The sequence below is a fragment of the Vicugna pacos genome, chromosome 34 (assembly GCF_048564905.1).
Source record: "Vicugna pacos chromosome 34, VicPac4, whole genome shotgun sequence".
Classification (NCBI taxonomy): Eukaryota; Metazoa; Chordata; class Mammalia; order Artiodactyla; family Camelidae; genus Vicugna; species Vicugna pacos.
In genome coordinates, this window is record NC_133020.1 from 17,894,940 (window position 1) to 17,916,437 (window position 21,498).

The 21,498-nt window shown below is 53.4% G+C and overlaps 3 protein-coding genes and 1 non-coding gene across 11 annotated transcripts in view; 1 reads left to right on the forward strand and 3 right to left on the reverse strand.

The window, feature by feature from the left end:
* The first annotated feature begins 2,797 nt into the window (after nt 1-2,797).
* VAMP1 (vesicle associated membrane protein 1) overlaps nt 2,798-21,498 on the forward strand; it is a 44,663-nt gene continuing 25,962 nt past the window's right edge. For 4 of the 6 annotated variants that reach the window (XM_072954222.1, XM_072954219.1, XM_072954218.1 and 1 more), the window contains exons 1-4: nt 2,798-2,954; nt 5,598-5,724; nt 5,914-6,072; nt 6,784-6,835. In XM_072954222.1, the coding sequence (XP_072810323.1) occupies nt 2,953-2,954; nt 5,598-5,724; nt 5,914-6,072; nt 6,784-6,835 (340 nt within the window). In that variant the 5' untranslated portion in view covers nt 2,798-2,952. Of the gene's footprint in view, nt 2,955-5,597; nt 5,725-5,913; nt 6,073-6,783; nt 6,836-12,594; nt 12,815-16,691; nt 16,799-16,992; nt 17,124-21,498 lie in introns of those variants that run through there. The other 2 variants (XM_072954220.1, XM_072954223.1) reach the window with 2 other exon arrangements.
* On the reverse strand, nt 9,126-16,846 carry TAPBPL (TAP binding protein like). Its single transcript, XM_031670749.2, has 7 exons — nt 16,287-16,846; nt 15,307-15,525; nt 14,888-15,160; nt 12,616-12,954; nt 11,706-12,008; nt 10,530-10,613; nt 9,126-10,332 (listed from the first exon to the last, which is right to left on the reverse strand). The coding sequence occupies exons 1-7, from the start codon at nt 16,345-16,347 to the stop codon at nt 10,289-10,291; spliced, it is 1,323 nt and encodes a 440-aa protein (XP_031526609.1). The 5' UTR covers nt 16,348-16,846; the 3' UTR covers nt 9,126-10,288.
* Nucleotides 13,940-14,012, reverse strand: TRNAT-AGU (transfer RNA threonine (anticodon AGU)). Its single transcript has one exon. It is a non-coding gene; the product is annotated as a tRNA-Thr (tRNA).
* On the reverse strand, nt 17,272-21,120 carry CD27 (CD27 molecule). Of its 3 annotated transcripts, XM_015244948.3 has the most exons (6): nt 20,380-21,104; nt 20,083-20,214; nt 18,343-18,495; nt 17,992-18,147; nt 17,699-17,818; nt 17,272-17,438 (listed from the first exon to the last, which is right to left on the reverse strand). In XM_015244948.3, exons 1-6 carry the CDS (start codon nt 20,513-20,515, stop codon nt 17,314-17,316), a joined length of 822 nt encoding a protein of 273 aa, XP_015100434.1. In that variant the 5' UTR covers nt 20,516-21,104; the 3' UTR covers nt 17,272-17,313. The 3 variants fall into 3 exon arrangements, with proteins under 3 accessions (XP_015100434.1, XP_072810318.1, XP_015100435.1); XM_072954217.1 differs by having other exon boundaries at nt 17,272-17,818; nt 20,380-21,120; XM_015244949.3 differs by lacking the exon at nt 17,699-17,818 and having other exon boundaries at nt 20,380-21,110.

Genomic DNA, 21,498 nt, shown 5'->3' on the forward strand with positions numbered 1-21,498 from the left:
CTCTACAAAATACCCAATTAAGAGGTTGAAAAGACGAATGACAGACTGGGAGAAACCATTTATTTAACAAGGTACTTTATAGTAAAAAAAATGAACAGCCCAATTAGAAAATGGACAAAAGACATGAATAGGCCTTTCACCAAAGAGGATATACAGATGGCAAATAAACACATTAAAATACGTTCAACATCATTAGCCATCAGGGAAATGAAAATTAAAACAACAGTGATGTATTACTACACGCCTACCAGAATAGCTAAAATTAAAAAAAAAAAGACAACACCAAATGCTGATAAGGATGTGGAGAAACTGGATTCCCCATACATTGCTGGTAGAAATCTAAAATGGTACAGTCATTCTAGAAAACAGTTTGGTAGTTTCTTGTAAAACTAAACATGCAATTACCTTACTACCCAGCAATTGTACTTTTGGGCATTTATTCCTGAGAAAGGAAAATTTATGTTCAAGCAAACCTGTACATGAATGTTTGTAGCAGCTTTATTTGTAATAGGCCCAAAGTGGAATCAGCCCCAAAGTCCTTTAAGCTGGTAAATGGTTAAACCAATTGTGGTATATCCATGCCGTGGAAATACTACTCAGCAACGAAAGCTATTGATACACACGGCTTGGGGGGATATCAAGGACATTATGCTGTGAAAAAAGGCCAATCTTAAAAGGTTATATACTGTATGATTCCATTTATATAACGTTCTTGAAATAAAGTTATAGAGATGGAGAACAAGTTAGTGGTTGTCAAGGGTGTAGGAGGGGGGTGGGTGTAGTTATAAAGGGATAGCACAAAGGGAGACTTGCAGTGATTTAATAGTTCTGTATCCTGATTGTGGTGGTGGTTACAGGAATCTATTGACACTGCATAAAACTACACACACACACACACACACACACAGACACAGACACACACACACACACACACACACACACACACAGGAGTGCATGTAGAAGAGGCAGAATCTGAGTAGCTCTGTGGATTGTACCAATGTCAATTTCTTGATTTTAATACTGTACTGTAGCTATATAAGATGTTACCATTGGGGGAATCTGAGTGAAGATGTATAGGGGAAACTGTACATTCTTTTGGCCACCTTATGTGAATCTGGTGGGCATACTTAGCTGTTCATGCTGCCAGACACAATTCCTCCCATTCTGTTTGTCTTTGACGGTTTATAATTTGTTCTCAATTGTTACAAATTTTCATTTTGATGTGGTTTCAGAAGGGAGATAGAATAAACATGTATGATCAATACATTATGTTTCTAAGAGCAATTGTTTAAGGGTTTTAAGCAGGATTGTGACATTTGGATAGATGACCCTGGTGGTTTTTTCAAAGGATGGATATGAGTGAGGGCAAGATGAAACAGAAAGCTGTTATATTTCGCTAATTCTAAGGGGAACTTTTTTTTCATCTGAACATCTAAATTGGGATATCTGGCTATAACTGGTAGCCAGACGACAGTCATACCGTATTTGTCATACTGGCTTATAAGAATCAAAATTTGCCAAATGGATGTCTGAGGCTTGGAAGAAAATTCCAGAGGCAGAAAAGGAACATTTAAGAAATGCTGCATCACCAAAGCCCTTGATGGCACACACAGAGGACTACGATGTGTGGAAATCATGCACATCAAAGACTGAGTCAAAAAAATGAATCATAAGTGTCAGCGTCTGAACGTGGTTTTACAAATTCTGTGACCCTGTTACTCTTAGTTCTATTTTCCTTTTTATGATTGCATGAAAATGAAATATGATAAAAATCTACATAAAGCAACACTTTCAATAAATATAAAATAAAAATTCTAAGTGGTAAGAAACCATTGTGTCAGTTTATTTGCGACCTTTTTACTTACAGGGACATAAAATAATGGTTTTACAACTGATGGCGTCCAGGCAAGCGATAATAATGAAATGAAGTAGGACAGTGAGACAAGTGAAGAGGATTCTTGAAATACTAAGAAGGAAAAATCAACTTCACTTGGTGAATTATTAGAGGGCGGGTAAAGATGAACGGGGAGGAAATCTCGGATGGTTTCCAGGTTTCTGGTTTGGGGAACTGAGTCGATGTGGTAAGCTACCTGGGAGGGGTAGGAGTGGGTGGGAGTTCAATTTAGGAAACTGGTGAGGGCCTTGTTGGCTGTGTAGGACGGATGAACAGAGCCCTCTTATTTACTTTCGTCGGACGGAGCCCCGCGCCCAAGGGCCCCGGGAGCCTGCGGCTCTGCCTGGATGGATTCAGCCTCCTCAGAGCTGTTAGAGGAAGGGAAGTCGGATAAAGGCCAGCCAGGTTGGGGTGCCAGGACCGGACCCCCGGTAGATCCCAGGGCTGCCGAGTCGGGGCCACAGCCAGCCAGGGCCCGCCCGCCGCTGTCGGCGGGGGCCGCAGGATTGGCTGGAGGCGCCGGCGCCGGGGGGCCGTGGGCGGGGCCAGACTTGAGGACTGGCTCAGCGATTGGCTGGGAAGCCCCAAAAATGCCCAACCCAAACTGTCGGAGCCGCCCCTCTAGCGGGCTGGCGCATAGTTCCACCCCGCCCCGTCGCTTAGTTAGACAGGTAAGCAAACCAGAGATGTATTGGTCAGGGAATGATCCTCCCGGCACCGCTCCTCTCCCGCGTCAGGACGAACAGAGAGCTGTGATTGGTCAACTTTCAGGGGCGGGCGCTCTAGGCCTTATCCCGCCTTCGCCTCGGGACTGGAGCCTGTCTCGGGCGTGGATTGGGCCGCAGGGTTGTCAGCGTGATCCAGGGGGCGTGGCCAGTACTAATAAAGACTGGCTCTGGCGCGGCAGCTGCGATAAGTTCCACCGCAGCTAGTGCTCTGGGTGGTCAGCTGGAGGCTGAGTTCGGCGGTGCCGTCGGCTTCACCGCAGCGTTTCCCAGCCGGGTGTCTCGCCGCAGCCTCGGGAGAGGAGACGGACCTCTCCTCCCTCTGTCAGAGACATGTGAGTTGACTCTGGTGTGGGGGGCTCGACACCTCCTTGCCAACTCTCACCCTTCGCGTCGGACTCTGCGGGACCGAAAATGGCGCATTGCAGCAGCTGCGGCGACGCGGGGAAGCACCGCCGCGCGCCGCCCCGGGACCGGGCCACCCCTAGGGTGGAGAGGCAGCACCCCACTCCTGCACCAGCCGCAGCCAGTACCCCACAGGCGGGGCAGGGGCGCGGGGGTCCCACATTCATTGCTCCCTCTCCTGTCTCCTGCAGGGCTCCTCAGTCGGGTCTCAGGCGAAGGCGGGACTTGGAGACACCCGGGTGGGGGCTCCAGGCCTTTTCTTGTCGTTGATTGAAGCCCTTCTCAGGGCCTCTAGAAAGACAGTCACGGGTGCACCTGCCAGTTAGTAACTTGGGTTGCCCTGCAGTCTCTGAATTTGTGTACCACCCTCTTGGCAATGAGCAAAGCTCCAGAAACTTATCTGCCAGTTCTCTGGCGCCAGGTGAGCAGCTCAGAAAGACTCTGTCTAGGGCCAGTGGTATGTGATTCCAAGCAGCCATTCATTCCAAGGCCACCCGTATAGGAGGTTTCTTGTCATTGAGTCCTCGCCAAATATTTGGAAGAGAAATAGAGCTGAGGATGCCCCGCCTTCCCTCAACACATTCAGTTTAGTCTCTGATCATCTCCAACCGCACCCCCATCTCAAGAGCTATGGTAGACAAATGAAGAACTTCCCATTCTCTCCAGGATCATAGTCTAGATGTATTTGTGTTGCTTCTCTTGGTGACAAAAAAGGGAAAAGATTTACTTCTGTTACCTAAAGGTTATAACTGTCCCTGGATATGTTACTCCTGAGTGTTCCCAACTCCCAGCAAGTAGTAAGTGAAATGGTCCCTTCTGTTATAAATGCTTTATAACCGTTACCCTTTTTCTCTATTTGATGTCTACGATTTTAACAGTATATGATGTTCTGTGCATTTTGGCCAAGCCCTGGGGTTCTATGTGTTTTCATTTTGGGGAGGGGAAGCTTTCTCAGCTGACTGACTCCCAGTAGCATCCATGTGGGACGGAAGCAAGGAGATGGGGAAAGCATGGTAACTAGAAGGGCATCACGAAGTCTCTGACCTTAATCTCGTCATTGGTGCCACCAGCCTGGACTTCTTTCATGACCAAGCACTGGCTGCTCCCTACTCATTGAATTTTCCCTTTCAATCAGAGAATTAGATTGCTTAGCGCAGTAGTAGCATGTGAGTCTGGTGGCTCCCACGGTTTTGTAGCTTTCTCTCCTTTGCTTCCTTGGTGCCCTAGGGAGGGAATGGAAGAGCAGTTCTTTTAACGGGGATGAGTCAGGTGTAATCTGCTAGTATAGCCTCTTTGAGGGCTGTTTCTCCATCTTTATAGACCAAAAGAAATTTACTTAGAGAGGAGGAACTTCTGAGTATTAGTTCTGTTGTGAGTAGTCAAAGCTTTTCCTTTTTGGTGACTTTGTGACGGCTTCACCCCTAGTACACCTACTCTTGGACTGCTCCTATGAGGTATGTTTTGTGAGATTCTGCTTCTGTTTAAGGAGTTCTTATTGTGATTTCCATTCTCCATCATATTTAAGAGATCTTCCTCCTGCCTGTGAATTCTGCCTTGGCAAAGAACATCTCATGCCTTAGGTTAGGTTTCTGGGAATTCTTTAGGAGGTGAATTTAGCTTCCATGTGTTGGGACATGGAGGAGTTTATTTTGAGGACCCCACACTAGATTATTCCTCCCATACCCCCCAACGCCCCTAAGGCTAAGGGAAAGAGAATGACCTCTGTGTATAGTGGTGTAAACCAAAATTTCTCTTTGGCACATAAAGAACGAAGAGTCTCCTGAGACTTAATGCCTATCTAGAAAAGGAAGGGATAGAATGTCTCTGATGCAGGTACACTGAGGACCATTTCCAGTATTTTTCCTTCCTGTCTATGCTTTTGGAACAGTTTCCTAATTAACACAATTGCTTTAGGCCCCAGCTCTATGTAAGTGAAACCCCCATCTTCTCTGCCAGAAACAAAGCAAGCAAATGGTCTTGACTCACTCCACCTACAGAGGCCTTGATGATTCTCCAAGTTGTCCTTACAGCGGCCTTGATATACTAATCATTGTGTGAAACAGGACCAATAACTGGTTCCCCTCATGCAGAGTCTCTCAGTTGGGCCTTTCCTTTTATATTCAGGCTTTGCAAATAAGAGCTGTTCAGTCCATAGGCTTGTCCTGAGGGTTTAGTCTTGTGTAAGTATTTCTCCTAACCTGGATTGGAGTTTTCCAGCTTGACTTCATGTGAAAGGCTTCTGAGAGCCAGAGAAATGCCATTTAGGCCAAGGCTGGCCCTTCTGTCCCTGTAGCCATTGTGCCAGAGGAAGTTTTTGAGTTTGGGTTGGAGGAGAGCCCAAATGAGATCTCTTGATGCCACCCTGGATGTCCCTGAACCCCATCGAATTGTTCCAGGATCCTTTGCTTCAGGCCTCTGTGGTGCGTCTCTGTACTGGGTATTGCCAAGGGGCTGGGATCCTTTCTCTCTGCGGATAACCTTATCACCATTGCTTTGGTGGTGTGGCGTGAGAGTGCACATGGCTCCTTTCTTGTCTTGCTCACTTTGTGTATTCTGGGCACTTCTTTACACAGGTCTGCTCCAGCTCAGCCACCCACCGAAGGGGCAGAAGGGGCTGCTCCAGGTGGGGGTCCCCCCGGCCCTCCTCCTAATCTGACCAGTAACAGACGACTGCAGCAAACCCAGGCACAAGTGGAGGAGGTAGGTGGATAGCTTCTTCTCTGAGAGTTTCCAAATTATGGAAGTTTGGAAACTTCTCTTTTCATAGAGGGGCAGCTAAAGGCTCTGGAGGCCAGGCATCCCTTAGAGGTAATGCAGGGCCAGACTTGCTGCTCGTTGCCCAGCTCTCTGGTTGGGAGCTTAGCAGCTTTGTTCCTGCGCCCCCCTCAGGTGGTGGACATCATGCGTGTGAATGTGGACAAGGTCCTGGAGAGGGACCAGATACTGTCAGAGCTGGATGACCGAGCCGACGCTTTGCAGGCGGGAGCGTCACAATTTGAGAGCAGCGCTGCCAAGCTAAAGAGGAAGTATTGGTGGAAAAACTGCAAGGTGAATGTTCTTGCCCTCTCCCCCTTCTTCTCCTGGGCCGCAAAGCACAGAAGGCAGGAAAACCCTCAGGTCCTACGTTCCTTCCCTCTCGCATCTGCGTCGTGCAGGACTCCTGGGGGCAAATCTGGAAAGCCGCCTTCTTGGGCTGCATTACCCAAGCTGGCCACCAGGGTAGGCTAGAGTACTCAAAACCACTAACTCCGGACTGGGAGACCCCGAGGAGTTTGGAGGAGTTTGGAAGCAGTTAGTCAAGCTGCTTTTTCCCAAACTACCCCTGGGGAAAAATTCTCACCTGGCCCTTCCTCAGACACACCCAACATCCACACGATGGCTAGAGTAGAGATATATTTAAATACCTGCAGCCTTTGGGAATGAGCCAAACACTTTATGATGAAAAATGAACGAGCTGGCTAAAAACTTAAAGTCTGCACCTCCACTGGAGTTCCTCTGAAAGCCTCCAGGCAACAGGAACGAGGGAGAAAGGTGCAAGCTGCAGACCCTCTGATGTCCTCGGGAAGCTGCAGCCGTGGTGCAGGGGTTTCTGCCTGGCAGGGAAGCACGAGGGGTGGGAGGCCTTCAGCTGCCCTGGGTGGCCTGCGGTTCCTTCCGCTGCCCCCAGGACAGAGGAGGTTCTCATCCCACGTCTCTAGTCCCGGCTCCTTTCCTTCTTCCCCAACTCCAACGGCTCATTTTTTGTCTGTGTTTCTCCAGATGATGATCATGCTGGGAGCTATCTGTGCCATCATCGTGGTAGTTATTGTAAGTAAGTATCGCTGAGGTTGCTGGTGGGGTGAAGAGGTGGGAAGGTCCCGGAGTCTTCTCCCAGCCCTGCCTGCCTGCCTGCCTGCCTGGGGAGTGGGGCTGCTCTGACTGAGGTATGGAGATCGCTGCCGGGGGGTCGTCATCTGGTTCTGGGGGAGGAAGGGCAGAGACCAGGGACTTGATGGACTCCATGGGAAGATGGTCCCTCGTGTTCCGAGGAAGTGGGGTTGTGCCGTTTGTCACCAGCTCGGGTCAGAGGGAGACCGTGGGGATGGGACACCTACAACAACACCTGAATGTCTAATAACCTGATGTAATTTGCCCTCTTGTTTTCTCCTGTCTCTTTCTCTTTTCCATCTGGGACCTCCTGATTCCTGTGTCCAGTCTACTTTTTTACTTGAGAATGTGCCACCCCCTCCCTGTCCTCCATTGCTACCCAAACTCACGTCCTTCTCTCTCTGTGTCTCCCCAGAACATTCCCATCCGCCTTCCTCCATCCCAGCCCTGCTTCTCCATCACTCACTCCTTCTCTTCTGTTGCTTTCATTTGCACTCTGTCCCATGACACTAGAAATGCTGCTCGTGGCACAGTCTGGAAGTCACCACCTGAAGAAGGGTGGCTGGTATCTCCTTCCTACCCTCTTGTGTTCTTTCAAGTTTCCCCAAAGCCAAAAAGGGTAGGAGCCCAAGGGGCAGGGAAGGGGTGTCGCTGAGGTGACGTGCCCAAGAAGGTGGCAGGACTGGGGAGGGAGAAGAGTGTCATGCCCATGGTGTTGCTGCTGGCTGGAGGGGGCTGAGGACAGCTGGGAGAATGCCCTGGCCACTCGGAGCCCTCCTCCTGTGCCAGGCCTGAGGAGGACCCTAGGGCAGCCTAAAGTCCAACTTGGGCCTGGTGCAAGACCCTTTATAAAGTCAAACCTGTTTTTTTGCAGTTAGTTCCAATCCGTTAGTCCAAGATTTTCTATGTCTTCAGGGATCTTACAGCCTTTTACTCTGTCCTCCAGAGACCCGGAGAACACGTATTTATAGCAAAAATACCAGGACTCTCATGCCATCCTAGAAGCAGTGCCACAGGCTCACACCTGTGAAGGGCTGTCCCTTGTCCACGTTTTCTGCAGCATCCTGTATTGTTCACAAGGGCATCAAATGATTTCCTATAGCCAGAGTCTGAGACTCTCATGTAAATTTATTCATGGGCCTAGATAAAGAGAGACTGCCTGTGTTATAGAGAAACATGAGTCTGGGGCCTTACTTGAAAATACCAAGCTCAGAGGAATCCACTTCTTGCCCTCCTGTTCTCCTGTCCTGTTGATAAAGGAGAATGTGGCACTGGAAATGAGGATCCCTGAACTCCGCAGGCATCCTTTCCTCCACACCACCCCGATGTACTGCCAAAGGCAGGGATGAGGCAAGAGGTCCTTCCTGAGGCCTGGCCGCTCCTGAGTGTTTAGAGAAGCCTGGTACCCCTGCTGACCCAGTCTTGGGGAGGAGGCGGGACAGTCCGCAGACAAGGCGTGCTCGTGGACCACTGTGCCGCCACGGGGCCTTCTCATCTAGAGTGGCCTCTGTCCTTCCAGCAGCCCGTTCCCCTCCAGAGCACACCTGCCCGTCTGAATTCCATGTTGCCTCCTCTCCTTCCCCCGTCTCTGTGTGGTTTGTGGCACAGTGGGCCCTGAGGATGGGCTTCAGGAAAGGGTACTGAGTGAGATGGACCTGGCTGAGGGGACCACCCATGTCCCTCGTCCACCTGCACTAGGAGGCTGAGGCTGGGCTGGGCTGAGCTCACTTTCCATGCAGCAGCATTTCATGACGCAAAACCATCCTTCCTCTCCCTTCGCCCTGTTCCCACATTCCCTTCGTCCTGCCCCAGGGCAGGACGGAAGAGCTGGACGAAGGCAGTCAGTGTACCCTCCTAACGGCCCCCTCGAAGGCCTCCACTCTCCTCTGGGCTCCCCCATGCCTAGTGCAGGGGGTCACCGCTGGAGAAGAACCACCACTGTCCTCGATGTGGCCTGAGCCTGGAGCAAATCCGCCCTCTGGGCCCGCCCTGCCCACCCTGTCACAGGAATCACTTCCTGGGTTTCTGTCCCTCTGAGGCTCCCCAGATGTAGCTGGCTTTGTTCTTCTGGAGATGTTAGCCCTTCTACTCTCTTTCTCAGCCCCCCAACCCCCTTCTGTGTCTGCTCTCCCCCTCCGCTCCCACCAGCCATGTGCATGAACAAATACGCAGCTAAAGCCGGGCCTCGGCAGCCATGTGGAGCCGGGCCTCCCGCAGCCCCTGCTCTGGTTTCCACTGTGTGTCTGTCATCACTTCTGTCTTTTTTCCTAACCCCAATCTCATACTTGTATAGAGTAATAAGTTGTACTTCCACCAAAGGCATGTGGCATATTTACCAATTTCCTGTATTCTAAACAAAGGCAAAAAAAAAAATTACAACTTCCTACCACTCAACTGATTTGGTTATTGTTTGGGTTGGAGAGTCTGAGGCTGGACGGAGGGGGCTGCTGTCTCTTTCCAGCTTCTCTGTGGTCTTGCTTGGGGCCAGGGTGGCTTCCGTGTGCCGTCGGTCTTCTCGAGATGAAAGATCTGGGCGCTGGTGGAGGAAGCAGTCTCCACTGTCAGCCTTCGTACCTGAAGGGGCCCAGGTCTTCTGGGTACAGGAGGTGGCGGGTGGTGACAGGAAGCTGAGCGGGCGTCTCCCTGACAAACACCTGCAGGCTTCTCACACATCTGCTGTCTCCTCCCTCCCCGCTCCTGGGCTCTGTTCCCCGTTGTCCGCACACACAGCTGTCTCACGCTGAGTCCCCCTGCAGTGACCAGGCCCGCTTTAGAAGTGACCAAAAGGAGAAATCTCTCCTCTGCTACTGAGGGCGTGAGGGGTTTGTCGGTGTCCTGAAGGGCCCAGCAACTGTCCACAAGTGCAGGCCCTTGACCGCAGTCCAGAGTTACGCAGAACAACTGAGATGGGGCCCCGGGGCTTCTGCTGGGGGTCTTTGTTTCACACCTTGCACACTTTGCATGTCGGAGCAGCGAGGTGGGGGGCAGGGCTCCGTGGGGCCCAGCGTGGGGAAAAACAGGAAAGTGGAGAAGCTTTGCTTTCGAGGACGTGGGGGGTTTATTGGGACAGAGCTCAGGGACTATGCGTAGTGGCCCAGCCCCCACCCCTCGCCCCACTACCCCCATGTGTTCTTTCTTTAATTTTTTTCTGTTACCTTTTGCTACCAGCGCACTTCAAATCTGGCTCATGTTTTAACGTCCACCCAGACCTCCTGCCTTCCTCTCACCTCTTCACATTTCCTCCCTCGGAAAACCAGCCCAGGGTACGCGGTGGCAGAAGGCCGGCGTCCCTGTGCCTTCTTCATACCTTTCCCGGGGCCTTTTTGAGCTCTGGGACCCGGCTTAGAGTCCTTCAGGGAGAATGTGACTATCTTTTAAGTCTAAGGCAGGAGAGTGGCTACCCAGAGTGCCTCGGGGTCTCGGCAGGCCTTGGTGAGGTAGCTAGGAGAAAACAAGAGGGGACAGGCTTGGGTTCAGCTGGGATCACCCCAAGAGCTGGGGGCTGTGGTGGGGGGCCGGCTGGAGCTTGGGGTGCTTGGGCTTCATCCCTGATCTGGGTGTGGCGATGGTTAGAGCAGGCTGATCTCCAGGTGAGGCGGGTCAGGGCCAGAGTGGAGGACGACCAGGCTCTTTCTTACCTTGGCGTCTCTGCAGCCCTAGGAACAGCAGTGCAAGGAGGAAGAGGCTGCTGGCAAAGAGGACTCCAAAGGCCATCCCCTGCTCTGTGGGTGACAGGGGCGTGGACAGGGATCAGTAGGGAGGAGTCATACTGAGCCCCACCCTCAGCGTCTGCCCGGCAGGAGGGACAGAGGGTGTGTGTGTGTGTCTGGTCGAGGAGCCCCTATCAAGGCCACTCCTGCTCTCGCCCAGGGTCCACATACAAAGTGGGTGGGTGGATGTTCATTTGTTCCTCCACACAGAATCCTCTACCTCTTCCCACCTCAGGACAACATTTTTTCAAACTGCTTTGCAAGAGAGATTTAGTTCAGATTAGCTGTTGACAGTTAAGGTGGAATTTTATAAATAGCTGGGGAACGATGTGGACAGAGGCACGACCCCATTTCAGGGAAGCTTACAGTCCGCCTGGACGTGTGCATTTTAAGGTGCCGATTCTTTATGGTATGACACCTTTCGGTGACATTCTGTGGCCTCTGGATGAAGTTCCAGCTTGAAGGCCTGTTGTTACCTGCCCCCCGAGAGCAGTGGGGGCGGTTGAGGCTGTAGGGCAATCAGTCTGCCTATTTTTCACACTTTCTATTTTACCATTTCCTAAGCAGGTGAGCTGGGGCAAGTTACTTAAGATCCAGCAGGCCAGTTTACTCATCTCTGAAGTGGCAGTCAGGACCACATGTGCGGGCACTCGTCTGGGTGCTCAGGACCGAGCTCAAGCTTACGGCCTCCGTTTCCCCCGCAGCCTTGCCTCTAGCTGTGCAGGTTCCCGCAATTCTTTTTAGGCAGTTTTGTAACTGGGCCTCCACATGTGCCTTCTTTTCTGTCCTGGTGTCCCCTCTCCCCCCGAGCTGGCTGAGCTAGCTGGCAGCTCTCCCCGGGTCATCCTCCCTGACTGCCTCGTCTGTCCCCCCGCAGGACTAAGCTCCTCCAGGGTGGGATGAGGAGGCGTTCAGCCCTGGTCTCCAGCTCTCAGCTGTGCCTGGTACCCCATAACCTGCTGGGTAATAAGGTCTCGGGGGACATGTGGCGGGAAGGAAGCCACTGGGACCGTGAGCAAAGCGCTGTGGGAAGCAGAACAGGCCAGAGGGGGTGGGAGCTGTGAGCCCAAATGTGAAGGTGGGGAAAGGAGGGCACCCCTGTACCTGGTGGGGCAACCCAGGTGTTGGCCCCAAGAGGCTCCTCCAGGGAGACGTGGGTGACTTGGCAGCTGTAAGTGGCGCCCGCAGAGCCAGGTTCTGCCGTCAGCGAGGAGGAGATGCTGTAAGTGCCTGCCGTGCTCTGCCGGAGGCTGGAGAAGGAGGCGCCAGAGACCGGGACCCGGGCTCCATCCAGCTCCTCTCGGGTCCACGTCACAGTCACATCCAGAGGATAATAGCCGGTGACACTGCAGATGAGGGTGCTTGGCAGGGCTTCGTTGGCCAGGCTCAGTTGTACTTTGGGGCGAGCTGGAAGAAAGGAGGAGTAATAAAATTCCAGGGGGACCTTTGGGACAGCTGAGGAGCCTAGAGCCTCTCCTGCTGAGCCCGTGAGCGTTGTGGAGGGTGAAGGTTCCTCCTCAGGGGGTGTTGGTGGTGTGAGGGGTCCATCTGGGATGCAGGACATAAGGGGGGACAATTTCCACAGGTAACTGACAAGCAATAGCAAAACCAGCTAAAGACTGGCTTGCTTTTTAGTGACACAGGCCAGTGATTTGAAAGGATATCTATCAGTGGTGAAACAGTCCTCCGGGTCAGGACCACTCCCATAGCCCCTCCTTGGTTTGCCGCTGCCCCTCCTCAGGACGTGCTCCAAGTGGATGGGGTGACAGGAGACAGCCATCCAGGGCAGGGCAGCGGGACCCTGGGCTGGGGAGTGTCTCAGTGGAATTACCCCAGAGCCTGGTGGGAAGCTCAATCTGATGCCACATGGGCTTCCAGGATGGAGAGGTGTTCAGGTCGTGCGAATGCAGTCTGCCTCTCGGGAAACTGCCCCTGTGTTTGATCTCACTCTGGGCAACACTCCCAACAGGCGTATCCCTTTCCCTCTCCCCAGATCACTGAGGTCTGGCCTCACCTTGGACGTGGAGCTGGATAATCTGTTGCGCTCGGAAGCGGGAGGTGGAGATCTGGCATATATAGGCCCCTTCATCCTTCACAGTGAGGCTGGGGAGGGTGAGGGAGGCATCCCCAGCGAGGAGTTGCTGCTCAGGCTCCAGGGTGGCGCCCTCCCGCTTGGCCTGCCCCTGCCCCGTGGTCCAGCTGTACACCAGTCGTCCACTGCCCATGTGCTGCAGCCGCCACTCCACGTTGGTGAGGACCAAGCCTGGTGCCATGGAGAAGCCACAGGGCAGGGAGACTGAGGACCCCAGCAGGAGGTTCAGGGACGGGGTCCGTGCTGTCACCTGGAACTCCACTGTGGGAGAGAAAGAGGGATGACTGGGGACTGCTCCCTGTTTGAGGCCACCTGGTCTCTGAGCTGTGGCATGCTCGGGGTGTGGTGAGAGGCAGCATGGCACACATGGTACTTTTTGGAGTCACTTACCCCTTGGCTGATCTGATGAAAGTTATGGCCTGAGAGAAATACACATGGAAAACTCTGGATTACTGTTGACCCTCCGGTAACAACTAGTGGAGTGACAGACAGAGCTTTTGGAAGCCAGGCACTTCCACTTAACTGGCTCTGTGACCTTGGACGAGCTGCTCAGTGTCGCCAAGCTCATCTGCTGAGAAGACTAAAGGAGTCAGTTTGAAAAAGCACACAGTGGCGGTATTTGTGCCAAATGGGCTGAACCTCAGTCTAATTAGGAAAACAATCAGATAAATCCAAATGCCAGGATGTCTACAAGACAGTGGCCTGGGCTCCGAAACGCCCAGGCTCTGAAGACTTCTGGAGTAAAGGGTGCTGAAGGAACAGGACAACTGTATGCCATGCACAATCCTTGTTTGAACCCTGGCCTCCAAAAACAAAACAAAACAAAAACCCTGAAAGCTGTAAAGACCACTACAGGGGCAAATGAAGATGTTTGAATTTGGACTTTATATTTGATAATATTATTGTATCAGTTTTAAAATGGTTATCAGGAGCAGACCAGGCCATGGTGGGGGGAGATGGGGACAGTCCGCGCTGGCAGGGAGGAGTGTGTTATCACTGATACGGTTCAGAATTGCCAGTGGAGAGTAATGCTGAGAACATGCATTACTGAGTTACCTGCACCCTGCACCCCGATACTGCCCACACCCCCAGTAGACCACTCCCCACCAGGGCTGGCTGCTGAGGCAATGGTTTTATGATAATGGAGAACATTCTTTTTTTTTTTAATTTAAAAAAATTTGTTTGTTTTATTTTGGTGGGGAGGTAATTGTTTTTTAAATTTTTATTTAGTTTTGTTTTTTTTTAATGGAGGTACTGGGGATTGAACCTAGGACCTCATGCATACTAGGCATGCACTCTACCACTGAGCTATACCCTCCCCCCCAATAATGGAGAACATTCTTGTCTTTGGTTATAAACTAACACACGCTATCCCTGGAAGCATTTGGGATGAAGTGTGGTTATGTCTGCAGTTTATTCTCAGTTAAGAAGGGGGAAAATATATGGAGAAGAGGGTGAGGGAGGGTGAGAGGATGTGGCAACATGTTAACTGGTGAATCCAGGTGCATGGTATACAGGTGTTTATTATTATTTCACCTTTTTCATAGGTTTGAAATACCTCCCCCAAAAGGGGGGCAATGCCTAGCCTTGCTAGGACTATGGTTGACCCTGGACAGACATGAGGACCCTTTTTCTGATGTAGCAGGATACATTTAGGGTGGACCACAGGATGGTTTGAGTGTTCTGGAGCTTTCTAAGGATAGGAGGGTAGCCCCCTAATCTCCTCTGGACTTGGCTGTCTCTTCTGACAAAATATTGGATTTGATGCATTTTGGAGAAACTTGTCACCATATTCTCAATTTCCTGTGTCCCCTGGGACGTGCAAGGTTGTAGAGGGCAAGGACCGGGGTTTACTGGTAAGAGATAATGAACAAATCCCCCGTGCCTGTGCTCTGTTCGCGTCATCTTGAAGCACCCAGGCTAGCTGTGCTGGGGAGAAACTGCTGCTTGGCTCAGTGAGACTGCTGTGGACAGCATAGAGGAATAGAGCCACCCATGTCTTATGTCCTCAGGCCACCCAGCAAGGTGAAAACTGTCCCCATTTGGGGTCTTTAGGAAGAGAGGACTGAGGCCTAGAGGACACCCTGAGATGACCCATATGCATGGAGGTGGACATGTCCCCTTCTACTATTCTCCCATCTCTGACCACTTAAAAAAAACACAACTTTCTTTGTGCTGTTTTTCATTTTCTCACCTGCAGTTCGCACAGTCCTCTGGGGGCTAAGGGGCAGGTTCAGCGTGGGATGCAAGACAGCCCCATTCTCAGCATCTCTGAGAGTTTTCATCACCATGGATATACTAGGTCCCCCTCCAGACACCTGCACGTTGGTGATGAACCAGGCTGCCGTCTCCATGGCGGCCTCTTGCCTGGCCTGGAGAGAGTAGTGGGAGATCTCACAGGTCACATCATTCCCGCTGCAGTCAGCGTGGAGCAAGGCCTCAGCCTGGGGCATCTGTACCAGGTTCACTGGGGGAGAAGGGCAGCACAGGGGTCGAGCTGGATTGAGAACACCTGGGCTGACGGGAAGCAGGTGTGGCAGGTGTCCTTGGGAACTGGGCTCCAGAACTGGTGGGAGCCCAGACGGACTGGGACACAGGGTAGAGGGTTCTTACCTGAGGCCTCGAAGATAATCTGGGCGTCGTCCTTGGCCAGTGTGCCCCCTTGGAAATCTGTGAGGCCTTCTAGGGAGCCATCATCTGGCACTGGCACCTGCTTCAGCACCAACAAGGCCTTTACCGTGTTCCTACTGCTGGCAAAAGCTCCATGGTGAGCACCTTCCTTCACCAGGAAGCAGTCTAGCACCACATCCACTGCCCGCCACTGCCTCTCTGCTGCAGGCAAAAGGCTGGGGTGAGCACCCTCTTGCCCAGAAAGTTACTTCTATACTTGCTCCCCCGCCCCAAACTGTCGAGTCATCAGCGGGTAACCTTCCCTGTTCCTAGCTGTCTCCATGTCCCTCTCTTCTCCTGTTTTACCCAGAACCAGCTTTCTGGATAGCACCTGCTTCTCCAGGTACATACTTCTTGGTGTGATTTAAAGTCCTGGATTTACCTTGCTCCAGACAGGTTTAGGAAACTGTTATATCCAACTATCACGTGAAAAACTATCCCTTCAGTCATAGGAATTTGCAGCAAAATTGAGGCGGGTTTGCGTGGCAGTGAGGGTGATGGCAGCTGTGTCTACTCCCCAGCCAGCCCCCACGGTCTGCGGGCTCTGGGCCATTACAGGTGGCTCTCCCCTCCCCCACCTCTGGTGGCACCTCCAAAGCGATTTCCTAGCTAGGGCCTCTCTTCCTTTCCTGAAGGTGTCTGCTCCCAGGCCAATGCCCTCTCCAATAGGACAGCAGCCCCCAGCACATCCACCGAAGGGGCCCCTCATTTCTTCATTTGACCCTTTCCGCACAGAGCTGTCAGCCTCTCTTCCCAGCACAATTGGATCCTTACACTATCAGCCGCTGAGCCTTCCACCCGCTGGGCTTAGGAGGCGACTGGAAGCCATCCCCGGCCCTTTTTCCCTTTTGGGGTCTCAGCGAGGGGCTACCTGATGTTGTTTTAGCCCAACAAGCCCCACCAGCCAGCCCTTCGCGACTCACCGGCGTCTGCCGCCCTGGAGAGAGCCAAGCAGATCAGCAGGCACCATTCCTTGGCGCCCATGGGGGCTGCTCTCAGGCCCTCCTCTCCCGCCGCCCTTCCAGTCTCCCTGCCCACCCCCGACCGCAGGCAAGGTCCCGGCTGCAAAGGGGGCTCCAAGCACCCCTCGCTGGCAGCTCCTGTCCCCTTCTCTTCTGTCCTCTCTGCCTACTTGACTTTCGCTTTCACTTTGAGGAAGTGTCACCGCGGCTGCCTTTGCCTCTGGGTGAAGCCATTCGTGCAGGAGCCAGAGGCCTGTTCACTGTTCTCCTTTCTTTCCACCTGCTCCCCCGCAAAAAAAAAACCCAAAATCCCCTGGTGGTTTCAGGACCTGACTTCACTGCATGCACCCTTTTGCTCCCAACCAGCCCCCAAGAAAGTGGAGATGGAAGTACGGGAAGAGAGGCGGGGCGAAGAAAGGGAGGCTGACGCCAGACGAAGGCTCCCCAGTGGCCGGGACCCACCCCAACTTTCGGTGGGTGCCCTACCTACTCCCTCCATCAACCCACGCCTCCCCGCCTCGTGCTGGCCCGGGCACTTCGGCCCCGGAGAAGGCTCCGCCCCCAGGCCCCGGGTGGCCGACGGGGCTGGGCGTGGCCTGCGTTGGGAGACTGCAATTTCTGAGCTGGAGAGCTGCAGGTGCTGCAATCTGTCACTTTATTTCGCCAGGTTTCCAGATCAGCGGTATAGTGCGTGGGCCGTTCGTGGGCAGAAGTGTGCTTTCTAACCTGGAGCCCCAGCCCTCTTGCAGCAAAGGGGTGAAGCTGGCTGGGCGAGGACACACCCGGCTCCTGCTTCCCGCCCTCCACCTCATTCCCTTTTGTCCTCGCCACTGCTAGTCTCGAAAAGGCACACAGGATAGTCTCCCGTCTGTACACAGGAAGGGGTCCTGATGAGAGGATGGTGCTGAAGTTGGGGGTGCCAGCTCTCTACCCCCCTGGATGGCCGGTGGGGTGGGATGGAGGCTAGGACTTGATTGCAGGCACCGGCTCAGAGGTAGCAAGGTGGCTCAGGTTTTCGGTAATCCTCCTGAATGGGGATGGCGCCGCCCTCTTCCTCCCTGGGGCAGCTGTATGGACAAGGCTCTGCAGGCGCCGCTGGACTTTCTCCTGCGTCTGCAGAGGGAGAATGAGATGAGGCTTGGCCGGTGGTGGGGAAGGGGTGAAGGGAGACGGGAGACAGGGTGACCAAAGGCAGGTAGCTTGGGGGAGGGCTGTCAGGAGAGCCCAGCTGAGAAGAGAGGAAGGGAGGGAATAGGGTGGAAAAGGTGGAGCTGGAGAAGTTCGATGAGCTTCCAGGTCGGGTGGCAGGGCCCAGGTGGTGGGGAGGGGTGGGGTGCAGGAACAGGCCTGGAGACCTATATTTTGTCTCTTACTTAATCCGTATTTTCTTTGTTGATGGAGGAACAGGGCTCCGACTATGGTGAAAGCAAGGAACATTCCAGAGAGGATCACAAAGATGCGGATGCATTCCGAGCTGCACAGGGACTTTTGGGCTGTGATGGGCAGGGGCCACAGGGGGTTTTGGGGAGGGCCGAGCCCTTGACTCCCCTCATCCCAGCCCTCCTGTCACCCCTGCCTCTCTTCTATCCCCCACCTGCCTCTCCCACCCCCAGCGTTGGCCCAAGTCCTTTCCTAATCCCTGGACTCTGCTTCTCCCTCTTCTTACCCCTGCTCCCAGGACCCTTCTGACTGGCTTCTCTCATGGACTCTTCTGTGTGCATTCTCTCCTGGGGTGGCCAGTGGGTCGAAAGGGTAGGGGCAGGCTGCAGCATGGAGCCAGCCAGGGTCCGTGTGTGCCTGGCTGTCCTGGCCTCTGGCATCTCTGGAAAAACAGAAACAAGATGAGCAGCAGCCGGGGCCCCAGAGGACACAAGGCCAGGCTGAAGGCCTGAGAGGCCCTAGATGAGATGGGAAGGCAGAGACAGGCTGAATGGGCTGGGCATGGAAGGGGAGGGTGCGCTAGTTGGGGTGTGACCCTTACCCCAAATGACCAGACAAAGGGTTATCTGGAACTTACCTTCAGCGTCAGGTGACTGGAAGGGTTGTGGGTGTGGGCCTGGGGCCTGGGGTGGACGGTCACACTCTGTACACTCCTTGTCCCTGCACTGCCAGCCCTCAGGGCAGGCACACTCAGTATTGGAGGTGAGGGTGCAGTTTCGAATGAGAAGACCTGGAGACAGAGGGGGCGGGGGGAGCACACAAGGTTACTCCTCTCCCCAGCTGTGTCCCAGGCCCACCTCCAGGGATGGGCTGCCCTCCCAATCCCGCCTCCCCACCCCCACCCAGACCTGCCCCTCTTTCACTGCCACCAGTGCCTTTGCCATTTGTGTTATTGTCATTCAAGATAAAGTTGGACCTTTTAGAAAATTTGTGGTTTAGAAGTAGAAACAGCTTATCTGATTTTTCTCTCTTACTCACTGATGCTTTTATAGCTCCTTACTGAAGTACACGCGTCACGAGTGTAAAAGCTTGAGAACTGGGACAAATGGGACTCACGGGTGTAACCAGCACCAGATCAAGAAACAAGGTGGCCGGTAGTGTTCCTTTCTAGTCACTAACGCCCTCGCCGCCAAGAATAGCCACTAGCCTAACACCATGAGCTGCTTTTGCCAATTTTGGAACCACCTACAGGGAATCATGTGTATGAACTCATTTGTGCCCGGCTGCTTTTGCTCAACCCTTTGTGAGATTAATCCATGTTGCTGGGTGTGATTGTCAGTCATTCTCACTGCTGTGTAGTATTCCATCGTGTGAATATACCACAGTTCATTCGCCCCTTCTACTGTTCTGTGCACTTGGGTAGTTTCCGGCTGTTAGCAATTAGGAGTAGTGCTGCTGTGGTCCCCGACAGGGTTTTAACTTTACTAGAGAGTAAAGTTGATTACTGACATCCTTTGCCTTTGAAATCTAAATTTTATTCGTGTGTCGAGATCAGGTGCTAGGTGGCTGCCAACCAGGCATCGTGGTGGAGGTGGACGTGAGGGGCACTGCGAGGGCAGGGCTCACCCATCCTCGTGGTTCAGAAGAGGTGATTCTGGGCAAGGCGGCAGCACCCGGATGTGGGCCAGTATTAAAAGGCCTAGTCAGACCCAGGGCACTTCCAGGCAAGTAGGGTCACAGTTCAGCTAAACAGTCCTCAAAAGTTCCTGTTCCAGGAACACCTGTTCCAGGGGGCCACTTTAAATCTGCCAACCTAGGTACGCTGGTACATACATAGTTTCTGAAATTCTGGCTAAAATGGAGAAATAATGAAAGTATTCATAACACAGCCGCAGACAGTTCATGTCCTAATTTTTAAAAAGATGAAATTACAGAATAGATAAAAACACAAGCGACATACACATTCATTTTCCTAAATTGGCTTTTGGGCGAAAAGGGCTGTTATCCACTGCTGGTATTGTTAGGTCCCTAGAGAGATGTGCGCCAAGTTCCAGACAAGCATGCAGTCTGCGAATACAGCCAGTTCATCAGTGGGCTGAAATCTAAGGTCCTGGGGCCACTTCCTCCCTTGCATTGCCTTGAACCTAGCCATAGACCCCCTCTCAGCAGTCCCTCAAACTCTGCCTGGCCCCTTCCCTGAGACACTTCACCCCAGCTCTCCCCATCACATCCACACGCCCTGCCCAGGGCGCCCCATTTCCCACCATGGGCTCCATTTGCCAGAGCCTTGAAGCCACCAGGGCTCCACCTCCCCCTCCTCTTTGCTTCTCCACACCCCAATCCCCACCTTGCGCCCCCAGACGCTCGCCCATCTCACCAGAGTTGCAGTGCCGGCAGCTCTCACAGTGGGGCCGGGTGTGATGGTCTGGCGAGAAGGAGACCCCCGGTGTACAGCGACCACACTGAGCAGCCTTCCCTTCCTGGTCGCAGTGCTTCACCAGGAACATTCCTGTGAGCAGAGGTCGAGGGTCAAGGCCCAGTGAAGGCCACTCCCCCCCCTCCCCCGCAAGGGGCTGCCTCCTGGCCTCTGCAGGAGTCCTCTCTGCTCCACTTCCCGCCTAGCCTGGTCCTCTCCCTGCATACGCAGCTGGCCCCTGGCAAGGCCTGCTCCTACCTGGCTCACACATCTGGCAGCACAGTTCTTTGGGAGCCCGGTAGTGCTTCTCTGGACAGCTGTTGGGGGCTGGGGTAGCTGAGAGCCCTGCCAGGGTCCCCAGAACCCACAGCCAGCAGACAGGTGGCAGGGCCATGGCTCCTGCCCTGGCAGCTCTTCCTGCGCCCCGGGTGCTGACCGCGGGCCTTGGCGGAGCTGGCACCTCCCCCGCTGGGCGCCGGTGCCGCTTCTCTGCACCTCCCGGGAAGGTCTTCTCTCCTCGGGGTGGCCCCCTGCCCCGTCGGGTGGCAGGCTGACCTTCGATGCAGTTGAAGCTCTACTGTGACTGTTTTGCGCTCAGGCAGCCAACCCTCCCCTCCCCCTTTTCCGTGCGCTGGATGCTGGGAGAGTGTTAAAGGGCAGACTGTCAGAGACAAGCTGCTCTTCAAAGACGCCCCCAACACGCCAGCTGTGGTCTCTGTCTCTCTTCCGCTCGTGAAGACTTTAACCCGTCTATGCATACCGCCTTTACAAAATGTTGGTTGTGCACAGACACCCGCCTCTCCTGTTCACGCATCTGTACACAGCGATGCCCGCGTTACCGCCGTTCACAGCCGGCGGGCTGACCTGCGTGTCCCCACTGCTCTCCCCACATCACTTCTTACACAGAAGTGGGCAGTTTAGAGAAGAAAGGGGAACCAGAACTGAGGACAGGCCTGCATGTTTTTATCTGAAACTCTTGGCATCAGATAAATTCAGAATTGTTCAGATTTGGGGGAAGAAACTAGCACCACAAGGCACCCTCACAGGGCTGGGGCGGCACTCAGCGCCAGGCAGCAAAACTACTGAATATTTTAGTGGAGAGAGTAATAACTAGAACCAGCCTGGCATTCGCTGGCGTCTGGTTTTATGGCCAAAATAGTTTGCTATGGGCTTGTTCAGAATTGCAAACAAGGGACTTAAACCTGTGTCCTTCTCTGTCAGACCAAGGCCCGGAGTTCACACACGATCACTTAGCCTTCCTGCCAGCCTGTGATACGGGGTCACCCCCTCCCAACTGGCCTCCTTCGCCCTACTGCCACCTGCATCCTCCCTTCCCACCCCCAGCAGTGTTGGCCACTGGTGGCCATCTCCTCTCCC

Excerpts from the sequence above, each read along its gene's own strand:
- CD27 (XM_072954217.1), bottom strand. The coding sequence starts at position 20,515 with ATGGCCCTGCCACCTGTCTGCTGGCTGTGGGTTCTGGGGACCCTGGCA. Across the intron at positions 18,148-18,342 it reads CCAGTCACCTGACGCTGAAG|AGATGCCAGAGGCCAGGACA; the intron begins GTAAGTTCCAGA and ends CTGTTTTTCCAG. Across the intron at positions 17,819-17,991 it reads GAAGGGTCCTGGGAGCAGGG|CCCAAAAGTCCCTGTGCAGC; the intron begins GTAAGAAGAGGG and ends TGCCCATCACAG.
- TAPBPL (XM_031670749.2), bottom strand. The coding sequence starts at position 16,347 with ATGGGCGCCAAGGAATGGTGCCTGCTGATCTGCTTGGCTCTCTCCAGG. Across the intron at positions 15,526-16,286 it reads CTCCAGGGCGGCAGACGCCG|CAGAGAGGCAGTGGCGGGCA; the intron begins GTGAGTCGCGAA and ends TTTTGCCTGCAG. Across the intron at positions 10,614-11,705 it reads CACCTGGGTTGCCCCACCAG|AGCAGGGGATGGCCTTTGGA; the intron begins GTACAGGGGTGC and ends TGTCACCCACAG.